The 24,500-nt window shown below is 34.3% G+C and overlaps 1 protein-coding gene across 12 annotated transcripts in view; it reads right to left on the reverse strand.

Moving 5' to 3' along the window:
• Positions 1-2,053: 2,053 nt before the first annotated feature.
• PTBP2 (polypyrimidine tract binding protein 2) overlaps positions 2,054-24,500 on the reverse strand; it is an 80,367-nt gene continuing 57,920 nt past the window's right edge. For 2 of the 12 annotated variants that reach the window (XM_085023896.1, XM_021090157.2), the window contains 6 exons: positions 12,301-12,440; positions 10,817-10,850; positions 10,305-10,397; positions 3,889-4,105; positions 3,715-3,792; positions 2,054-3,548 (listed from right to left, as the gene is read on the reverse strand). In XM_085023896.1, the coding sequence (XP_084880022.1) occupies positions 3,419-3,548; positions 3,715-3,792; positions 3,889-4,105; positions 10,305-10,397; positions 10,817-10,850; positions 12,301-12,440 (692 nt within the window). In that variant the 3' untranslated portion in view covers positions 2,054-3,418. Of the gene's footprint in view, positions 3,552-3,714; positions 3,793-3,888; positions 4,106-10,304; positions 10,398-10,816; positions 10,851-12,300; positions 12,456-24,500 lie in introns of all 12 variants that reach the window. The other 10 variants (XM_085023895.1, XM_021090156.2, XM_085023894.1 and 7 more) reach the window with 7 other exon arrangements.

The following is a 24,500-nucleotide window of genomic DNA, read 5'->3' on the forward strand; positions in this document are numbered from 1 at the left end:
TCTCAGTTGTAGGAAAAAAAATAATCTAATTATTATTGCTTTCTTAGTATCCAAGGTAAGGCCTCTATCAACAAGCAGCTGCATCTTAAGGACACTTCACCGTTAGCTAGTTCACTCTGAGGTAAGACTCTGAGGCATGCAGTGATAGTAATAATGATGACAAAACTACTATTTTCACCTAACAAAACAATTTGCTATACTCTAAGGACTGGCTTAAAGTAATATGTGAAAATTAAAACTCTCTAGAATATCAAAATTCCCACTTCACTGACCTGTGCTTTGGAAGGCAGGTTGTATTGGACTGCACTGTAAAAAAACAGAAGCATCTGCTACTCTCCAGGCAGGAAGGACAAACCTAGGTTTCTGGTTACTCTCCCACCACAGAGGCCAGGAACTCTTCCCAGCTTAGTAACTGGAGCAACCCCACTCCCCACGTACACCTCAGGACTTCGTTTCTTCTTGTAAAGCAATCCCAGCCCGTCACTTACCCATCAGAACTATTGGGAACTCTCCCTCACTCATTAATTGGAGTAAGCCCAGTTCCCAGTCACACCTCGGGACTTGTTTCTTCTTCCAAGCCAATGCCAGCCACAAGAAACTACTTGAAAAGGAACAGCACCTATTTTCAGATATTTCAACCACCACCCAACACTGAGGAAAGCTTCACTTAAACTATTCAATTACTATTCATTCACATTCTTGGTTTTTTACAGCTTTTAGGCACATCTGCTATTGCTAAATTCTTCTGTACAATGCTATTTTAAGAAAAAATTTGAGATCATTTTGCTTCCAAACCATCCCAATGTTGACTCAAATGTAAATAATTGTTTTATATACTGTGTCTTTCTTGGAGCTGACTAAATTATATTAATATAGGAGTTTCCGTCCCGGCACAGCAGAAATGAACCCGACTAGGGACCACAAGGTTGTTGGTTTGATCCCTGGCCTTGCTCGATGGGTTAAAGAACCAAAATTGCTGTGAGCTATGGCGTAGGTCGCAGACGAAGTAAGTATCTGGTGTTGCTGTGGCCATGGCGCAGGCCGGCAGCCACAGCTCCAATTAGACCCCTAACCTGGTGAACCTGCCTATGCCACAGGTGCGGCCCTAAAAGGATAAAAAAAAAAAAAAAAAAAAAAACCAAAAAAATTATATTAATACATTAAATATACACTTAAATGTATTATTTACTCCCTTTCTTTTTACTTTTCCTGATGTATGAGTTTTGCATAATTCAGTTATTTTGTAACAGAACAAACCTAGGGAACATGTATAACTGCAGAGTTATCTGATACCAATATGCCTGTTTCAAAAAATGTGATCCCCCCAAAAATATTCTGAGTAATACAAATGAACATCCTAATTGCAATCTTTTAAAAAAGTAAAAATCGTAACCTCACGGAATACCTCTTAGGTTTTTCAGTACCTGCATGTGTATCGTCCTTACCACCCAAGGCAAAAGCAGATGGGGATGATACTGCCTCTTCCCAAACATCAAGTACCCTTTGTTAAAACTCACAATATAGGAAATCTTTAGCAGACACAAAAGATGAAAGATGAAACTGCAGCAAGAAAGCATGGCAAATCCAAAAGATCTACTAATGCATAAATCTACTGGAAAAAAAACAACAACAACAAAAGAGATAGAAAGAATTAACAAGATACAGTAAGAGTTATGTCTGTAAAGCAGTAGGTTATAACAGGGTGGGAAATGTTTAATATGTGTCCTCCTGAAAAGTTACCATCTTTCAAATTAAAAAAAACCAAAAAACAAAACAAAAAAAAAAACAGCTGGTATATTTTCACAGCATCTAGATTTATTTATGGTATAAAGCCATAGAATTGTAATATTTATTATTCCTTTCCCACCCTGGCAGAGAATAAACATGAATTCAGAAGCACAGTGGAGTGAAAACAAAGAGGAAGAGAGAGAAAAGGCAGCAGAGAAAGACAGAAAAAGGTGAATACAGAGCTACAGAAGTGTTTATTGAGCATGCTACAGAGGTAAGCAGAGTACACACAAAAGGAAATTAAACAACCATCAAACCTCCCAACTTTGTTAGAAAATTAATTTTTAATTGTGCCGCTTTCAAACTATACTGAATTTTACATTTCTAAAGATGTAAAAACTCAACTAATAGAAAATATACATGACCATTCTGTCTACATAGATAACAGAATCTATGAATCTTGAAACTAAGTACATCAATTTCAAAAAGTATTGGTCATTTAAACAGAATCAACAATTCAGATTGACAAGAACTGTTCAAATTAATTTGACCTGTAGATTCTGAGCCATGTTTTTATTAAAGTCAGATCTATTCCTAAATACAAAATATTTTGAAGATTTATTAAAACTGAATATTACAATGCAAGGTAAATTAAGACTAAAGGCACATAAACTTTGGTCCCACCTGGTTGTCAGTTTTAGAAAACTGCCACAAAATTAATCTTCCTGCAAATTTTCGCAGTACACTTTCTTTTATCTTTGAAAAATACATGCACCAGTTCCTGAACTAGCTAGACCAGTCTGCACATGCTCAGAAATCCACAACCATATTCCAAATCTTAATTACAAACTAAGGATGGCAATATATATTTAAATGCACATAAGTCATGTCAACTTCAAAAACATCTACGAAAAATATTCAGCCACAAACAGGACATTACTTAGTGCTGACATTTATAATGATACGTCCCACAAGAGTGTGTACAAAAAGGTTAAGATTCCACAATGCTTTCCACATAGGGCTCAAACTTACAGAAATCACTTCGTTGTCTTAAGAAATTAATACTCTGCATCTTGTTAATTTTAACTAATGCCTACATTCATAACTGAATCTAGACCAGAATTGTGAGATACAAAAGGCCAATGTTTTTTTAAAGCAATAAAGCCTAAGGTAGTAAAAACTAAAAATGCTGCTTTATTCTTTATCATGTATCCTATTTGATTAAATAGAAAGAAATGTGACAAGCCAATAATTCAAAATAAGTTCCAAGCAGGAGAAACAAAAACTTAACCTTTTTACACACCCCTGCCTAAACATATTGTAATCTCCATTTAACAGTGTGCCCTAGACAACCAATTCCTTTTTTCTAGTAAATGCACAATAGCAACACTAGTTTTCCTTTGTAAGGCACGTATGTCAACTAAGTTGAAAAAGGAAAGTAAAATTAACTAAAATTCTCAACAGACAATAAAAATGGCTTCCCTACAGAACAGGTGAAATAGAGCAGTTAATAACCCTACCTTTACATATGCCACTTCATCTTATAACCAAGGAATGATAACAGCATGGAAAAAAAAAAAGAAAGAAAACCAACAGAAAAAAATCAAACTCTGGTCCCCACTTTTCTGAACAGTCAATAGGTGATGACACCAAACAATGTGATTCACCCCCAATCTTCATCTCCCCCTTTCTAAATTGTTGACTTGGAGAAAGACACTCTCAGATGATGGTTTTCACCAAGGTTATAATTATGCAGATCAATCAAGGCCTGGATGGCTTCTTCCACTGTTGCCATCTGAAGGAGAGCCATTTTGTGATCTCTTCTGAAACAAAATTATGAAATTAGATATGTCATAAAAATTAGGAAGGGCTTAAATATTTAACTTCTGCCTATTCCAGAATCAAAGATGTCTATAAACAAAAATCATAAAAACTACTTTAGGAAAACTTTGACTTCTAATTTAGAGACAAGAAAAGCTTGCTTACTGAAAAAACTTAAATGCTTTCACAGTGCCCCCAGTGTTAGCAAACAGCGTTCGGAGATCCTCTTCTGCTACTGAAGGACTGGGAAAATTAGACGGAAAGAAAGAGTAAAGATGAGTAACATTTTTTTTAGTCCTAAAATGTATATCCTTAATAAACCCCAGCTTTAATACTCACGGGATATTGGATAGGTGAAGGGTTGCAGAAGGAGGGAAAATGTTCTGAAAATTTTTGGATCCAGGTTTCTTAAAACGATGCAATGGGGAATTACCAAAATCTTTTGTTAGCCCTTGATCATCAAGTCCCTCTCGAGGTAGCTGTACAGTCTGATGTTTAGACAGAGTAACACGAATAATTTTTCCATACATTTTCTGTCCATTAAGATGATTCATGGCTATAAAGAAAAAGAATGCTTATTTTAAAAAGTCAAGGTTTAAAGCAAAAATATTATTTTAGAGGAGCTGAAATACCTGAATTGCTATGATTTTAAAATCATGAATTTACACTAGCTACTGGTGACAAGACACATTTGCATGAGTCAAGGCATTTAGGCAAAAAAGCCAGCTTCTTCCACAGAATGAAAATCTAGATATGAATTTCTCTCTTCCTAGACAGTCCTGACGATAATGCCCAAGAAAGAAACTCATCTGTAACCTTTGCTCGCTTCTGCTCCATATCCTAATTGCCAAGTCCTATAATACTCTTCCTCCTATTATCTCTCAAATCCATCTTCTCTGTTTCTACACTTTCACTGCCATTATTTTTTATCTTCAGTCTCCAAATTTGTCTTGTTGGATTTTTCTCTACTTTTCTCCAATCCATTCATACACAGCAGCCAGAAGACCTCTGTAAAATTACAAATCTGACCAAGTCGCTATCTGCTTAAACTCTTATGGATAAAAGTCTAAACTTACTCTTTAGCATGACTAAACCTTTCTCAGTCTGACCCTAATATTCCTCTCAAGCTTCCCTGGACAGATATTTGGTATTATAGAATACTAAATGCTTTGTTACTGCTGAGAATCAAATGCTAAGATTAAGAATCACCCTAGCCCTAGTATCTTAGTACTAGACTCCTTGTGTAAGAACTTAAGAGTATCTCAGTACTAGACTCCTTGTACTTTATGTTCCAGCTGTACAAAACCTATTTCCTTAAACGAAAATGCTAGTTTTTTTACCTTTAGCCCGGTGTCTGTGCTTTTCTATTTATAACAATTTCCTATCTCCTTTACCATCCCTAATCTACTACTCTTCAGTCTTACTTCAAGAAGGCCTTGTGTTCATCCTCTAGAAAGGTTCAGACCCTCACTAGACAGTCCCTGTGTAGAAGCCTTTTTATAAATTCATTATGATTTTAATTCTGCACACCCTCCTTCAGACTAAGGTAACATGAAAGCAGGAACCAGTGTCTCTACCCCAGCACACAGCACAGTGCCTAAACACAGAACATCACATGGCTACTTCTTGAGGCAGCAGCTGGGTTATTTTTGAACTAAATGAACTGGTCTGAGATTAGAGAACAGTTATATATGTTTTATGTTCTATTCACTAGTCACAACTGAAGAAAACCATTTCATAAGTCATACTGTTTAGCTAAACTGAAGGTCTATTTGATTACTCAAATCAAAGTATTAGAGTATTAACAACAGAGAGGTAAAGGCAATATTGGAGGAGCAGAGAATTGAGAACAAAATCCCTACTCTCAAATGTTTTTAATTTGATTAGTATACTACAGTACACAGTCTGACACAGGAGATAATCCAAAATTTGTTAAATCCATGCATCTTGTCATACTTACTTGTATAGAATAAACCAGTTAAACATAAAACAGGTCTGAAAAGGAAAATGCTATAAAAGTATAAGGTACCATTCCAAAAAATCTTTTTCACTTATAGCTTCCTTAAATTGTAAAAACAAGTTTACTCTTCCAGTTATAAGATATTTAAGTATTAGGGATGTAATGTACAACATGAGAAAAATAATTAACAATGATGTATGTTACACATGAAAGTTAAGAGAGTAAATCCTAAGAGTTTTCTCATCACACAAAAATTTTTCTATTTCTTTCATTTTGTAACTATGAGATGATGGATGTTCACTAAATTTATTGTGATAATCACTTCTTGATGTATGTAAATTATTATGCTGTGCCTCTCAAAACTGGAAGGAAAGAAAAGTTTTTATTCTAATTGTTTTATTGCAGTGTTATGTATTTGTATTATTTTTTCTTAGATTTTTAACTGAGGTTAATAGAAAAAAAAATCATCTCCAGGCCCTTTCTTACACTGCATTTCACATACATTTAAAAACTTACACTTAATAAAATCAACTCAAATTATCCAGTGTGTTAATGTAAACTCCTTTTATAATAAAATTTACTTGAATTATAAAATATTTTTAAGGTTCTATAATTCTATTAAATGAACAGAACTTTTCTTATTAGAAAGTGCTATTAGTTCACAGTATCTATGATAAGGAATGAGTTTGGAGAATAATGTGACATAGACCTTGTCATAAGAAAAGGTGTTTTAGTGCAACTTTGAAAGTTTTAAAAACACCGCACAAAGAGCTGAACTTTGCGATACTGAAGAGCACAAATAAGAAAACACAAAAAGTCCTAGACACAGTAAATGCATCAAGGAGAGACAGATGAGAGAACAATGGGATTAAAACAAAGCAAAATAACCAAACAACTCCCTTAGAAAGTAACCAGGTACAGAAAGAGATTTTAGTCAGCTGACTGCTGAGTAAAGGATCCCACGTAAAGTGGATGGAGGTTGAGAAACGGGGTAATTAGAATACCCTTACAATGCTAAAAAAATATAAACCTTGTCAAAAATTGAGGTTATTGAGTAAATAAAGCAAAAGGAAATAAATTGATAATTTTAAATAAATCAAGTTTAAATCTGCTCTAAGAAATAGGTCATCAATGAACAAGGCAATCAACGATAGAGGAGGAAAGTCAATATCGCAGTGGAAATGTCATTTTTGGTTGAACATTATATTTCATTACTTTTCCCTTAATCCATCAATGAATAATGAGAAATTAAAAGATGGTTTAAAAACGAGAGATAGATAGATAGATACAGATGCTTATATAATGTGAAACTGGAGCTATAATTATCTCCTTTATTATTCAAAATATTTGTGTTGCCTCTCACATTTTGAAAAAAAAAAATCTTGACATCTACTTGTCTATTTTATTAGTCTTGTCAAAGGATTTGACTTTTAGCTTTTTTTCTCTTAACTGTCTTCTATACCACTGATTTCCAGTCGTGTCTTTATTATCTCTTTTCCTTGAATTTATACCATTATTCTTAAAAGGACATTCTATTAAATACCACTTTCCCTGTACCACACACATCTAATATGTATAGTACTTTTAAAACCATTTAAGTTTTACATACTTTTAAATTCTCATTAAAACAACTTCTTTGATACGTGAAGTATTAAGATTATTTTTCAGTTTCCAGATACCTGGAGATTAAATGTATACTTGTTATTAACTCCAACTTAGTTGTGCAATAGCCAGAAAACTGGTCTATATGATACTTTTTGAAATTTACCAAAGCTTGTTTATAGTTTACGATCAATTTCAGTAAACGTTCCCAGTGTACTTAAAAAGGAATGTGTGACTATTAGATGAATAAAAGTGTGTTATGTCATTTGTATCTTGTTAACTTTTTTGTCTGCCTAACATAATTCAGAAAATGTTAAAATATATAAACCATAAATGGAGAGAACTCCAGGGAGATTTGAGCAAATCTACCACCACAGTGGGAGGTTTTTGAGGCTATTTCATTAGGCACACAGATACATAAGAACGTTGTCCATCTTCCTGGTAAACAAAATCTTTTATGAATAATCTTTATCTTAAGTTAATATAGGTGCAGAAGTTTTCTTTTGCTCACTACTTGCCAATAAATCTTTTCTATATCCTTTACTTTCAATCTTTCTTTGAACTTCATGTCACTCGTAAATAACAGCTAACTTTTTAAAAAAGCAAATCTTTTAACTGATGAATTTAATCCATTACATCTGTTATTAATACTTAAAAATTGCTCAAATATCACATCAGAGTTACATGATTTCTATTTCCTTTATAGCACACTTTGCCAAATATAATTTAGTAGGTAAAGGTCTATTATAGAACTAAGTTTACTTTTGAGATGACACCTATATACTAAATAAAAAAGAAAAGGCTTTTTTAAAGTAGTTCTTGAAAATATGAGCTGGATAAACAAGACAATTATTTTAACAAAAGAACTACTCTTTGGTATTTTGGTATAATCGATTTATTTTACTTGAAGATCAGTTATACTATTTTAAAAGATAATTTACAGATTGTATTACTCCTAAAATAGCCAATTTAAGAAAACACGAGTGTATCAATTAAATAGGCTATGGTCGAAATGAAACATCTCAATGTTGGCAAGTTGTAAAACTCTGGTCTAGGATGATTTAACATGGCCTTTAAGATTTTCAACAATCCCATTCACATTTGAATAACTATGTATCAATATTCCATGCTGTTTATTCCTCCCATATTACTTCCTGAGCATAAAAACATTTGCCTCTATCATAAAACAATGAGTATTTTTAAATAGAATCCCATAAAAACCAGTAAGAATGAGAACAGAGCCCAGAAACAAAGCATATTACATTTTTTAAGTTTCACTTATCTTTTTCAATAGGACACCCTAGTTTTGCATAGGATTTGTGCATCTGTGTTTGTGTGTTTTAAAGGCATTAACAGTATGAATACATACTTTTATGGACCTATACTTCAAGAAAGCAAAATCTACTCTTGCAGCAATTAAGAAATAATAAATTCTCTACCTGACACTACGTATAGTCCAAAAACTATAAATCATGCTATTAGTAAGTGAAAGCTTTAGCAGAAAGATCTTATAAAAATTAGGGGTAAAGAATTATAAAACGAAGTACTGTCACACACTGAACTATATTCTCCCAAAATTCCTATCTTAAAGCTCTAACCTGTCAATGTGACTATCTGGGGACAGGGCCTTTAAGGAGGCAATTTAGGTTAAATGAGGTCATAAGGGTGAGGCCCTAATCCAACAGGACTGGTGTTCTTGCAAGTAGAGAAGAGCTATCGAAGGCTGAGCAAAAGATCAGAGGACACATGGAAGCCAGGAAGAGTCCTAACCAGAAACCAAAACTGCTGGCACCTAACTACTAGCCTCCAGAACTGTAAGAAAATAAACTTCTGTTGTTTAATAAGCCTACAGTATTTTGTTACGGCAGCCCAAGCAGACTAATACAAGTACAGTAAAAATTAAAATAACAGTTAAAATAGTCCTTACATAAAACAAAACCAAAAATACAGAAGAATTTGATTAAAATTCTACCTTAGGTACTTCTCAAACATAATAGTTGTGCATCCCTTATTTATATGAGGGTAATGCTACCCATAGCTCACACAATGAGAAAAAAATTTAAATATTTGAGACTGTTTTGTCAACTCTGAAGCACGGGAAAATGCTACTCACAAAGGATATAAAAACAACGGCAATGACTACTCTACCAGAGTACAGAAGTGTATAAAACCAGAAGGAGATTTAATGAGCACTTATGACAAGATCAGCACATTTAAATAAGTTCCTTTAAAGATAGGTATCTCCATTTTACAAAGTGGAGAGCCAGACGTATAAAGTTTTATACACTGTCTGAGCTACTGTAATAGCTGGTAAGAAATACTGAATTTCAAACTCATTTCTGTCTGATCCCAAAGGCTAAAAGGTCTAGGTCATCATGTTGCTGGCTTGTGAGTCTCACAGAATATAACAGCAAAAACAACTAGTTTTTACATCGAAAATGGCGAACTTCAAAATTAATGATGTGAGTATATCCAGTCTGAGGTACTATCATCCCTGAATCTCAATGAACAGAATTATTATCTAAGAACATACTGACATTTATAGTCAATTGTACTGTGATTATGCAGCTACTCTACAGATTTAGTGATCGGCCTTTGCAGAGGAAGTCATATGAGATATTAATTAAATCATCAACTATCTAATAAGAAAAGTGTAACCTGTCTGAAGTAAATTTTAAGATTGCAAAGGGATTAACAGTGATGTACTTTGAGCACGTTTTCTTTTCTATAAGAACCTGGTATCTTTAAAATATTTTCCATGTGATTCTTTACTAAATTTAGTCGAACACTTACAAGGAATTTAGAAGAATTGAAACAACAGTGTTAATCAGGATTCCATGGACTACATGAACAGTTAACTTTGACTATAGGGAGTAACTGGGAATGAAAACCACTAAGGATCTTTAATATAAATGTTATAAATTCTTCCGTGAAATTGTTACTGCAATCTTGGAGCCAAAAACCTTTTACCATCAGACTCTGCCCAAAAATTGGTAAGAGGAAAGCAGAAACATACAAATATGTTCATCATGTACAACTATTCACATTAAAATATGAAAATTAAAATGACATCTTGAACTCTGGCTATTAAAAAAATGGTTTCTTACTGATATAAAGGGCTTTTCTTTATTCACAGACTTATATATTTGAAATCAGATCTGAAGATGTATAAGCAACACAAAAACTATCTTACCCAGTTGTGACTGGTTTCCATCCGCCATCTGTATTAGAGCACTGTCTTTCTTATTGTACAAAATCTTCACACGCTGCACATCTCCATAAACACCTTTTTTGGAGCCACAGAGAGGTAATCCAAAAACGGAATTAATTTTATGTGCAAGTCAGGGAAAGTTTATCTTTCTGACATATTAATGAAACATTCAGACATCAACATGATCACTCATTCAAACTCATCATTCTCACAAATGAATAAAGAAGATCAAGATTTTGAACAGTGAATTTTGAAAAGAATAAATTTTTGATAAACCCTCAAAGCTATGTGAATGATAATTAAATTAAAGACCATGCAAAATAAATCGGCATGCATTAAAACAAATTTTGTGTCTATGGAGAGTTTTAAATAGCAAAGAAAAATAGCAAAAGATTTACTATTCAACTTTAAGCCAAAGTGCTAGCTACAAATAAGAATTAAGGTGAAACAAAAATCAAATCAATAATAAAAGTATAGTGCTAACAATAACATACCGAAGAGGGTAAACAGACTTTGGGGCGTAACCATCTTTAGAAGGAGAGAAGAGCAAGCAGCGTAAGACAAGAAGAGAGAAGAGTCGAGGAAGAGCGGAGATGAACAGATCATCCATAACGAAGGGTGGTTCCCGCAGAATGGTGAGGTGGTCATGGATCATGGTTCAAGGCGGTTAATTGGGGCAAGTTGGTCCGAGGAACATTTGTTCAAGCACAGAAGCATGAACATAGGGAATGGAGACAGGGAATGAAGACAAGGACAAGGAAAATAAAGGATAAGACAGGGAAGGGAATGGGCATTTGGGAAGAGACAAGGAAAGGGAAGGTGAACACACAGGGAAAAGGATGAAATGGGGAAGGGAAACAGCAATGCAGAAGAAAAAAATAAGGAATCGGGGAACAAAAAAAAAAATAAAATATAGGTCAGTACATAGGAAATGCAGGATTTGGTCAGAAAATGGTTGGTTTATGTACTGTACAAGAAAAACTGAGTAAAATGTAGTCATCCAAGACAAATATGGGTAAAGTACATCTATATCAAAGAGTAAATTACAGCATTTCATCTCAACATAGGGAAGGAAAGCATGCATAGGAATTTAAACTTTGAACTTTAAACTGCATAAGCATGGCTGGTTATGAAATGCAGGCAAAATTCTTGTAACAAAGGCACTCTGATTCAAACATTTTAGCATGCAGAACTGTGAATGACAACAGTAGTAAATAAAATAGTTTAATGTACATATTAACAGAGGCCAATTAAAAATGAAATATTCAAATTGGACATCAGAAACAGATACATTGAGCTTCTTCCCACATTTCATACCAGCTTTCACAGCAATCAAAATAAAATATACCAGACATAAAATGTACAACTAAAAAAAATAACTCAGCAATAAATTTTATTTAACAGGGTGGGGGTGGGGTCGGGGGGGGATAAAGTTGAAAAATATTTTAAGAAGACAATGACTAATAACTGCAAAGAAAAAATTACTAAGAAAGACTGGAAGAGTGCCTCGTCAAGATCTTTGGAAGAACCTTCAAAGAAAAATGTATTAGAGTAGTTCACATAAAATAAGATTTAAAAAAATGCAATGACACATAAGCATGAAATGAACAAGCAAATCATTAGAAAAGGCAAAGAGCAAAATTGTTTTACAGTTACATCTGCAAATTAGATCACATTTGCCTTTGAGAACAACAAAAAGATAAAAAGCCAAACTATAGTACTTCACCATATTTTTCTTAGGAAAAATAGGTAGTTAGGTTAAAAAAATATATATATATATAAAAAGAGATATGACCATCTAAGGAAATAAGGTATTACCTAAACAAGTACATAGATTTTATTCAGAGTAGAAACACACAGAAAATACTTCAATGAATGTACATAAAAAGAAAGGCAAGTGCAAAATGAAATAAACATGAAAAACTTCCACAAATGAAATGGAGTTAAAAAATAAACACTAGAAAATTATTTTACTAACCTCTTCATTTAAATTGCTAACCAACAGGACCGTATTGCCACCAGCTGAGACTCCAGGCATACCCACTCGGCCAGCAGCAGCTGCAGCAGCTGCTGCAGCAGCGTTTGGAATAGCCAAAGGACTCAGAGCTCCTGGAACAGCTGCAACAGGAAGCCCTAATTTTAAAATAAAGCATATTTTACGAAACACACACAAGTCGTTTACAAAAACCATTTTAAGCACGATGGCTGCTTGGCTTAGGGCTGACCGTTCCAAATGGTTGCTGAAAATTAATTTTTATGATATTTAGAAAAATTGTTTGGTGGTAAGTAATAAAGAAAATCAACTGGTTTCAGTGAAATCAATACATATTAGAACTGAGGTACATACCTGTATTATGTTAAAAAATTAAATATACAACATTCCACTTCCTATGGAAAAGCAAACAAAACATAAAAAAACATTTCTCCAACCTTTCAACTGGAAAACTGACTTTGAAAAATTCACTTCTGTGGTTTATAGGGAGGCGCCATATTCAATAGTCATCTTCAATAGTAACTCACTTTTTAAAACAAATGCTGTCTTCTTCATAAACTCATACTTGAAATCAAATAATTTCAGCTTAAAAAACATACACAGTATTTCGTTAAGAGACAAATCTTCTTGAACCTCACTATTTAATTCATTTAAGTGACCTAAAGAAAACCTTACAAAATTTGTTCTAATTCCACACTTGAGTAGTTATACTAAGTATAAGTTTCTGAAAAACACTCCTCCAGTAGAAACAATGAGAAAAAGTTCACTGTAACGCATAGGCTTTCTCTTTCAGAATGGTCCTATCCTTTAATCATCAGTTTTTAACATGTCCTTATTTCTACTGTTCTACTTTCCAGTCTTACTGTTGTTCTATCATCTTCAGGGTTCCTCATTTATTCAAGAATTATTTTTGTTTCAGCATCTTTTATTCACTTTTCGATTACCAATAAACTTGGATTCCTTTCTTAATTACATACCAGCTTCTCAATAAATACTAGTTCACTAAAGAATTACACGATTTTTCTTCTTCCCATGATAAAGGAAACAAACATTCAACCTACATAAAGTTAATTCATGACATACCTGGGTAGAACTGGCCCTTAGTACGGCTGTCCCATAAGTTCTTTTATTTCTTCTTTTCTCTTTCCAGCCTTCTTGTACATGTCATAAGGATGTGCTGTTACCTCTGGTTTCAGATCTTAATCTTTTAGCCAAGTTTTTAAAATCCTTTTACTTTACAGAAACTACTATGACCTTTCAGTGGCAGTATGAAGGGTTCTTGAAGATCAACAATTCTTAACCTCTTAGTTTTGACTTATAAAATTTTCTCCTCCAATCTTTTATCTTTTCTGAGTATTCCTAACATTGGAATGATGTTTCTAATTTATATTCTTGCTCTGTGTTTTATTTTTTTGTTTTTTTTTTAGGGCTGCACCTGTGGCATGCGGAGGTTCCCAGGCTAGGGGTCTAATCGGAGCTGTAGCTGCCGGTCTACGCCACAGCAACATAGGATCCAAGCCACAGCTGTGACCTACACCACAGCTCACAGCAATGCTGGATCCTTAACCCACCGAATGAGGCCAGGGATCGAACTTGCAACCTCATGGGTCCTAGTCAGATTCGTTTCTGATGCGCCACAATGGGAACTCCCCTATGAGTTTATTTTATAGGTTTTTTTCTACACACCATTTTTTGGGGTTCCCCGCCTTTTTTATCTCTCCACTTTCCTTTTTTAGATTTAACTTTTTATTTTGGAAAATTTCCAACATATACAAAAATAGAGGGACTAGAATGAGCCCAGTGTATCCATCACAATTGTTTAACAATTATTAACTCATGGCTAATCTTGTTTCATCTACTCACCAGTTTTATTTTTTAAAGTAAATCCAGAAATAAGGGCCTAGTTTTAAAAGACACTTCTCATGTCTAGTAATTATTAATGCACAGCAATCTTTAATGCCTTTTAGAGCCACTGGTGGAGCTTCAACTATTCTATAGCATTACTAACTGCACGTTATGTACCAGAGCTCTCGTTATACTTTATAGGTTGTTTCCATTTAACATTGAAAACATATCTTAATATGCTGCCCAAGTCAAGTACACAGATATAAATTCGTAATTCCTAAGCATGTACTCACGTTTTGTTTTTGCATACTCTTAGACCTGTAGATTCTAATACCTAAGTTACTTATTGTCTTTCCCTGTTGATATTTTTAAATTACTAATTCATGAAATACATAAAATAACAAAGTTGATAAATAAATCTGAACACTTCGTTTTTGCAGAAAACAGTTTCTTCTGAAACACATCTCTCTACCATGCCAATATACAATTAACAACCATAAAATTTTACCGAAATATTCAGATCAATGGAAAATTTGCTGAAACTTTAAATGTGGAATTCCTAATGAAGATACATTGGTAGCACATTATTATTTAAAACATTAAGCCTTATCATGGAAAAATACTCAGCAAATATTAAAATAATTAAAATTTAAAACAGTAATCGAGAATTAAAAGTCTAGGTGAAAGTCCTGAGAGAACGCCGAATTCGTATTCCTGTTTTAATAAACATTACTCTTCAGTAAAAATAAAACAATTTTCTACTGAAAAAAATTAGTGAAATTTTGTGGCTCAAGTAGATACATTTTACCTCCCTTCTAGTAAGAAGATAGTGAAAAGCTTAGCAAAGAGAGGAATGTGAGCTGTGAGATCCCCACTGCTGCTGCTACCGTCCGAATGCTGCTTCAGTCTCCCCACGGCTCCATCTATTCTCACCATCTGGGCTACTTGCTACCAAGTCAGATGATCTACTTTCCTGCCAAATGATCTTTCTTCATTTTAGGCAGCCCGGAGCATATGGTGCAAAAGTACTTCAGAGATGAGGGCAGTCACCACCCTTCAAGCCATTAGCATGTACTTTTCTCCCACCATTTCTGCTCCCAGCTGAAAACTTAGAAAAACTGTTTCCGCTACCTTTTGCAGTTCTAAATCACTAGAATAATCTGAGGTTTTTACTAAACTTCTAAAGCCTCTAAGGATAGATTCCACAATTTCTCTCAGTATACTCTAAAAAAATCACTTTGTCAGTCAGGTAGTTTTTTCTTAGGTTTAATAATCTCAATGTTGGCTGCTACATTAAAATATAAACCTAAAAAATATTTCATGATGCACTATTTACACCATAATGATAAATTCTGAAAAGGAATTCAGTATTTTTCATGTTAACATTAACTCCTAGCTGTAACACATTTCTTGTAAAAAAAAAAAAAAAAAAACATATAAAACATGTTCTATACATTGGCTCTAATGGATTACTTTTAGCTGTAGAAATTAATTTTAACGATTTACATTTCTACTTAAGAAAGTGGGTATGTTGTAAAAAAAAAAACACAACAAAAAAACACTCTTTATGCATAATGATGATGGCAGAAAAAAAATGCCTGTTTACTCCCAGGATTGTTATGAGAGTCCAATAATGACAGAGCTTCAAAGTGTCATATACCAAAGAAGGGTGTCACAGGGATCCTTTCTATGTGAACCGCCCGAACATTTTTGAGTAGTTCAGCAATTTTACAAATTTCTTGTATTAGTTCTGACACAGTATTAGCCCTTCCTCCACTGAACATGATGGACACACAGCCATGTAATATCTGATGGAGACTCAACGCCCACAGGGTGATATAAACTATTTATCTACCTCTACCCCTCAAATCCTATTCTGCTGAGGCACAGACACCCCTTTGTCCATTTTAACTGAAAAATTAAACTGTTTTTGATAATTTATCTTCAATCATTTACAAATTTTATCTGATTTTTTAGGAGTTCCCATCATGGCTGAGCGGAAACGAATCTGCTAGTATCCATGAGGACACAGGTTCAATCCCAGGCCCCACTCAGTGGCTTAAGGATCTAGCATTGCTGTGAGCTGTGGTGTAGGTTGCAGACACGGCTTGGATATGGTGTTGCTGCGGCTGTGGTGTAGGACGGCAGCTACGGCTCCAATTCCTAGGCTTGGAACCTCCATATGCTGTGGGTACAGCCCAAAAAGACAAATAAATAAATAAATAAACTTTTATTTTAGAACAGCTTTACATTTATAAAAAAGATTCTAGAAAGTTCCTAATAACCTGGGCACCCTCCCCCCCTTATTAACATCTTACAATAGTATGATATAGTTGTTGCACTTAATCAGCCAATATTGATGTTAATTAAAGCCCATTATGTAAATAATGTCATTTTTCTTTTTTTGTTCCAGGATCCTGTTATTAGAGCTAGTCATGCCTCTTTAGGCTACTCTTGACCATGATAGTTTTACCCATGCTTTTTAAAGATGGAGAATTTGGGGTTTTTTTTGTTTTTTATTTTAACTAATTTATTTATTTATTTTAGAATTTGTTTTATCCTTTCATTTCCCACTCTAAAATTTCTATCTGAAGTCAATTACCTCATTTTTTGATTCTGTACTTCCTTTCCCTGTTCAAGCCATCTGGTGGTTGTTATTCTCACATATTACTGAACAGAGGACTGGTGGTGGGATTTTGAGGCCTGTTCTAATTCATGCAATATAAGGTCCTGGGTGGGGAAGGCAGTTTTTGTAACATTTTATTTCTTGATTAGAAAACAAAAACTTTACTGCTGACAAGAATGACAGACTTTATTCTGTCCTGAAACAATCCATTTCTCCTTTTCCACCAACCTTCCCTTAAATTTCTATTTTCCCCTCGAAAACCTATTTTCTTTTCTATCATTAACAATTGCATTTTTATTACATGTGTTCCTTAGAGAAAAATTTTAATTAAAAGCTTCCATGATCCTAATGAAACTTCTCCTATAACCCTCTCAAAAAGTCATTTTCCTCTCCCCATCCCCTTCCCCAAAGGGAAGTAAAAAGTAAAGGATGCATCATTCATCCCACTATCCCACCACCCAATGTTACCTTCCGACTGCTGTTCTACCGTCACCAATCAGAAGGCCTTTGAGGTCGATACCATACAATCATTTCTCATCAAAACAGCCATCGGGTCACTGGGACATTTTCTTCATTACATAAAGACTTCAGCACCTGGATTTATCTCCTCCTCTCTCAGCTCCTGTCATCATCCTGTGACCTGACACTCTGGTCTCACAATTTCTTAAAAATGTCTACTTTGATGATTTTTACTAATATCAAGCCTATTTTAACTTTTTTCTACACCTTTGATTTTTCCTTTTCTTTCCTATTCATTTCTCATATTAACATCCCCTTTTCCTGACTTTTTTCTTCCATCTTCTCGATCCTCCTACTCCCATACAACCACTGAACCCACCTTTAGCCTATATGACGAGCAATTACCTTTCTATTCTCCCTTGGTTAGACCTTACAATGCAGCTGAGCATTTTGGCCTGCTTGTGACTAACTTGTTAATGCTCTACAATGCTAGACTTGGATAAATCGAGAATTTTTTTGGCTATGCTTTCATCTGGGTTTGTAAAGTGATAGAGTGAAAACACATATACACAATGCAAAACTGATTCCACAATTTGTTATTCCACATTAGTGGATTTCCTAGTGTAGTTTCAAGAATTCCCTAAAAACCCACTAGACTTAAGTCCTATTTCCTACTCCCAATCTCATGTTCAGCAAATAAAAGACCGAGATCAGAATTTCTCCAAAATTTTCAACCAACTTCAGAAGGCCTTCCTTCTTACATTTATTCCCCTTTCTCTACAAAGATACAAAATGGTAGACTATATATACGTAGACTATAAAAAGCTGATGACTTAAGGTCGGGCTACAGCCATGTTCCAAAATTTCTAGGGGAGCTTGAAAAAAATCCATCCCAGTTCTCACCATGGTTGTAAAAAGTATCTCTATTATTTCCTACCCCCCAACCTTTCCACTGTATTATTGATCCAATCCACCATAATCAATTCTAGGACTTAAGCTAGCCTTCAAAACAAACACCAGCTAACATGAAATAAGCATTCATTATATGCCAAGCACTGTGCAAAATTCTTTGTACGTATTAACGCATTTAATCCTCGCACTAGCCTTACAACATGGAATTAACTTCGTTATATCCATTACAAATGTGAAAGCAGAGACAGCGAAGCTGAGCCAGATTCTGAACTGAGGATGTGTGGATTTGGAGCCCATACTCTTAATGATTATGCACACTTGCTCGCTGCAAACATTTCCCCTCGGGCCCTATTTGCTCTTCAACTACCATCCCATTTCTCCTTCTTTGCTATGTGCACTTCTTCAAAAAGTAGTCAATACTTTATCATATTTGCATCCTTAATCCATTTTAATTGGATTCATATCCATTCTTAAAAGAATAAACCTTATGGTGACTACTAAACTGAAAAGGCACTTCTAAATTTAATCCTATTTATTTCATCCTTCAATTTCTTGCTTCTTTAGTTTTCCCACAACATAAATATGCACTGCTTAAAGTTTTATTTTCAAGTCTTTAACCCTGTTCCCTCTCTTGTACCTGGGAATTTTAAAGCAAAGTTTTAAACATCACTCCTCTGGGCCTTCTAAGTTCTCAAACCCCACAGAACGGTTGCCTAAAGCCTAGACTCAATTTCCCGTCCAGGTGGATTCCTCTATGTAAGTTTAATTCTTCGTAAGTCATCGTATCAGTAAGATGGCAAGTCCTATTACTTTTATGCTTAATTTTTCCCTATTTGTTTCTTGTGATTTTCCCAAGTCCCTATATAGTACAAAACACAGTGCTAAAGTGAATGTTGAAGAAATGGGATGAATCAATAAACAGGATGCCAATGACAGGAGGCCGAATCCTTCTAGGAATGGGAAATGCTCACAGCAATTACATGAGGGTAAGAAAAATCTAGCATGTGGGGCAAAAAGAAAAGGTGTATTCAGAGATAAAATACCATTCTAAATGAACGATAGGAAAGAAAAAAATATAGAAACATTTAAAATTGAAGAGAAATAAGAAGTTAGGAAGAGCTCAAAAAAACCTAAATGAAATTTCTTATTATTTATCTATTGCTTTCTTGGTGTATCTTTAGAGAGCCCGAAAACCTTCTGTGCAATTTTTACCTGTTTTGGACAGAGGCACATTTTATACAATGGTCAAAAACTTTTTCTTCTACTGACTGCAGAAGCAGCAGTAATACATTTTGCAAGATTTTTCTTTGTTTCAGCCATACTATTCACAGGATTGTCAACTCTTAAAAGCAAATTTTTTTCAAGATTAAATCTACAGTCTGATTTAATTTAAACCTATCTTCTATATCCAAAGGCTGAAGTTGATTACCACTGAATTCGGGCTGTTTAGCTTTCAAAATATAAACACCAGGAGTGTGAGAGAGGTTTTCAAATATGTGGCAGGCTACCATAGAAAAGAAGGTAAATTATAGGGTTAAGAAAAAAAATTTCTTGAAGCTAGAGCTGAAAACAATGGATGATGACAACAAATCAGCTTAAGCAAAGACTATGTAATCATCAACTTCGAAAGAAAATTTTTATCCGGAGGTTATTTTTTCTTACAATTAGCTTTAAGATAGAAGTGAATTATAGTCTAGTAGTTTTAATGAGAATAATAGTAATGCGTCCTAGTTATTTTATGGAATGAATTCTTTTTTGAGATGAACATATCTGAATTTTTACTAGCTATCTACCCCTCTTTCCTTTTTGGGCCACTTAGAAAGACTAAAACATAATAATAATTACATAAATAAATTAAAAACACTAGCTTCCAGGCTAAAGTCACTATCTCAAACCATTCTGGAGCTACAAAAAACTGGAAGTAACCAATAGTTCCAAAAGTTTAAGGCAGAGGTTGGGAGGAATCCAGGCTGTACCCACTCATAAATGGGTTTAAATAATTAATTAAAAGCAAACAAAAACTAGGCATAAACTTCTTCCACTAAAAAATGAGCAAATAAATTTTATCATTGGAGGTGTGCTTGGAGGTGCATATTCAGGCCATCGTGGTACAAAATCATGAATTACATAAGGTAGGACTCCGACTCTTCCCCTGCCTTCCAAATACAAGGTGTGAACAAAAAACCTGTCCTGCACAAACAATAAATAGCCTTAGTTGATGAAGGAACACTACATTATAAATATTTTTCAATTACTATAGGAGAATTAGAAGGAAAAAAACAACATTTGCAAGCTCCAAATGAAATAAATTAAGGCAGCAATCATTAGTAGATACTAAAACTATTAACAGAAAAATATAATGGAAGGATCAGAATGCCACCACCTGAACTGAACCCACAATCTATTTTAAAGCATCGCTGAAACCACTAGACATTTATTCTTGTTTTCAAGGTAGAAATGAGGCCCTTGATGGTTCAGCAGGTTAGGATCCGGCCATTGTTACTGCAGTGGCTCAGGTTGCTGCTGTGGTATGGGTTCAATCCCTGGCCCAGAAACTTCCATATACTGCAGGCACAGCCAAATAAATGAATGAATGAATCTGAATCTAATCAAGCTTTTGGAGCTAATGCGTAGTTTATATAAAGCAGAGGTGATGGAGGAACAAGTTGACACTATAAGGAACAGCCAGACCAATTCAGACTGAGGCATTTTCTCAAAGACTACCTATAACTAGATTTCTCTAATAACTCAATGGGACTGAGGGTGGAGGGAGAGGCCTGACTCAGGAGGGAGACTACCAAATGCCATCTGCGGCCCTCCAGAGGATCATATGCTGAATAAATCAATCCTTAAAGAACACTATTTTTGAGACAACTGGGGAAATTCAAAGATAGATCTGAGTAACCAATGTCATTAAGAACTCATTCTCAAGTTTGACAGGCATGATAATCAGGCTTTGATCAGGCTGTGACCAATTCTGATCAGATATGCTTGTTAAGAAGATGTCACTATTTTAGAGAAATAATGGTTGTTTGAGATGACATGACATTAAGGATTTGCTTCAAAATATAAGAACAAAACTTAACAGATAAAACAAGTATGGGAACTAGTGAATTGAAATGATGAATATGTGGGATTCACTGTATTAGTGATAACTGAAATCTTTAACAAAAGGTTTTTAAAAAATTACCATGTAAATAACCCCCTCAAAAGCGACAAACGCTTTCAGAAGTCATTTAAAAGTAAGTTTTAAACTGCTGTTTTAAAAAAATCATTGTTGATTTTATGCATCATAAACACATAGAAAAGTAAACCAAAATAAACTCAACTCAACGGCTAAACAATATTATAATATCAAACCACGATATCAAGAATTGTACCAAGAGCATTACACAGCATGAATAAAGAAAAGTATTAAAATACTGATCAATAGCTATGAAGAATATTTTTATGAGGACACTAATAATTCTGCTAAAAAGCTAAAATAAAGCATCTAAAAACAAATTTTCTCTATAGTAGTAGTTCTCAACTTCCACTACTCAGTAAAATCATTTTGGAATCTTAAAAAATAAATGCAAGGGACCCCATCTTATGATTCTCCGTGTCCAGGGTGGGGCCTGGCAATTCTGATTTGCAGGGAAGTTTGAGAAACACTGTTGAGTAAGGACTACACATTTACCTTTATGAATAAATGTTTGTGTATCTATTCTTAATTATCAATTATGTTCACATCGGCAACATCCCATACAAAGTTTGTTTTGCCTTTCTGTTAAAACCATATGATGAGACTGGCTGCTACATTATTAATTCGAAATACATGGAAAGCTCTGAAGTATTCTTTGTACATATTATCTGCATTAATTTTTAAAATGTAGACATGATCATGAAAAATTAATTACTTCTAGCAGTCTTTCTAAAAAGTGACCTATCTCTTAATTAACTATACTTCTTAAACATGATAAAACGATTATAAAAACATCTTAATTTATAACCTCAAGGATTTTTGATCACCTTGTTCTTTGATGTAGAATATGTAAATAATTAATAATCCACCAGGTTTGTGATTATGTATTTAGATGTCAGATTTCTAATTACAAAGCACTCAGTCTCCATTCTTTATAGAAGTATTCTATCCACTCTTGAATAAATTAGATTTTTGGAGATACTGTGATCCCTAGCAGTAAGAGAAGCCAGGGACAAATGCTCGCCTTATAAAATTACTGTGTAGGAGTTCCTGTCGTGGCGCAGTGGTTAACAAATCCGACTAGGAACCATGAGGTTGCGGGTTCGGTCCCTGCCCTTGCTCAGTGGGTTAACGATCTGGCGTTGCTGTGACCTGTGGTGTAGGTTGCAGACGCGGCTCGGATCCCGCGCTGCTGTGGCTCTGGCGTAGGCCGGTGGCTACAGCTCTGATTTGACCCCTAGCCTGGGAACCTCCATATGACGCGGGAGCGGCCCAAGAAATAGCAAAAAGAGGGAAAAAAAAGAAAAAAAAAATTACTGTGTAAAATAAATCAAAACTTGTAATACTGACTCTAAAGTAATTAAATTTAATCAAGTGCTCAGGTATAACATAAAAAGAATCACACAAGGTAAAGGGAATCCCCCTAAATATTTAACAGAAAAGGATTATCACCTAACATCTGTGTTCTTACAGAATCTTTGAAACAAAGGAATACCTATCAATTATTTCATTTTGAACAAGTACTGTTTAAGGAGGACTCAAGCAGGAAATGGATGCCATCAATATCATCTGCTTACTTTAAAGTCTTCTTAGGCAAATAAACAGAAAAATAATTTAGTCACCACTCCAGCAATACTGTATGTCATACTATGAAGAGTACTTGAAGACTACTTTAGAAAGCATTAACAGCAAGTGGTCCTTGCAAAGACCATACTATTCACACCAAAGGAAGAGGGTAAAAAGTGTTAATGTTTTATAAATGAAAACTTTTGGATTGGGATGAATTATTTTAAAATTTTTTTCCATAAATGGCCAGTCTAAAATATATGTATAAAGTTGAAGCTTTAGCTCATACTAAATATAAATGTAATATCCTAAATACACATTTTACATGTTTTGCACATCCCATAGAAAGAATCCAGACAACCAACTCAAGGACTTGTAAACATCTAATAAGCATTTAAAAATTATAAACTAGCTCATAAAACAATAAAATTAAAAGTAATAACCTGACACATTCTTAGAAAATTAATATTGTAGCAAGTAGAAAATAATAATACTCAATCCTGGTAGGAGAAAAAGTAGAATAGTCAGCATCATATAACATTTATGTTAGTTTAAATAAACATCGCCATACTAGAAAGAAATTTGCAAAAAGCATCTGAAGATGTTAACACTTGTTTTGACCCAATGAGTCTAGTTCTAGTAATCTAATCTGAGAAACAAAAAAGTTATTTTAAGCGTTTGTCACAGTGCCATTTATATTAATAAAAAAGTATGAAAGTAGACTAAATGTCCAACATACTTCCAAAAGTATTATGTTATATACCCATTACCATGCTATGCAGCTATTAGAATTATCATTTTCCCAAAAATCCTCAGTAGAGTGACAGTTCAAATAAAATAGTAAATACAGGGTGATTCTGTACAAAATATCTATTTACATAGAAAAATAAGAACGACATCAAAATATAAGTGGCTATCTCTTAAATTCCACTATTTGATTTTTAAAACATAACTTACCCACTTCCAAAAACTATTTGAGGATATTTAAAATTTAAAAATCTGGGCATTCCCACTGTGGCACAGTGGGTTAAGAATCCAAATGCAGCGGCTTGGGTCACTGCAGGGGAAGGCAAGAGTTTGATCCCCAACACAGCACAGTGGGTTAAAGGATCCAGCATGCAGCGTACATCACATGCCACAGCTGTGGCTCAGATTCAATCCCTGGCCTGGGAACTTCCACCTGCTGTGAGTGTAGCCATAAAAATTAAAAATAAATAATTAAACCCATTTATATGGGATGTAAAACCATAAAAACAGGTAAATGGTGAAGTTATTTACTAAAAGAAGATGAATTCACGTGTTTTCGCCACAAAATACTTTCCTTGTCCTCATCAGGAAGAGTGCAGAAACTGCAGGCATACTTCAGATACTGCAGCTTTGGTTCCGGACCACCACAATAAAGCAAGTATCATAGGAAAGTGAGCATTGCCATAACGTGAGTCATACAATTTGTTTAGTTTCCCAGTGCATATAAAGACTATGTTTACACTATATTGTAATCTGTTAAGTGTGCAAACAGCATTATGTCTAAAAAAACAATGTATATACCTTAGTTAAAAACATATTACTGCTAAAAGAATGCTACCCATCATC

This window comes from Sus scrofa, chromosome 4 (genome assembly GCF_054392235.1).
Source record: "Sus scrofa isolate SSC_HxYL_T2T_F1_AM1 chromosome 4, Sscrofa_HxYL_maternal_Yorkshire_Landrace_v2.0, whole genome shotgun sequence".
Taxonomy (NCBI): domain Eukaryota; kingdom Metazoa; phylum Chordata; class Mammalia; order Artiodactyla; family Suidae; genus Sus; species Sus scrofa.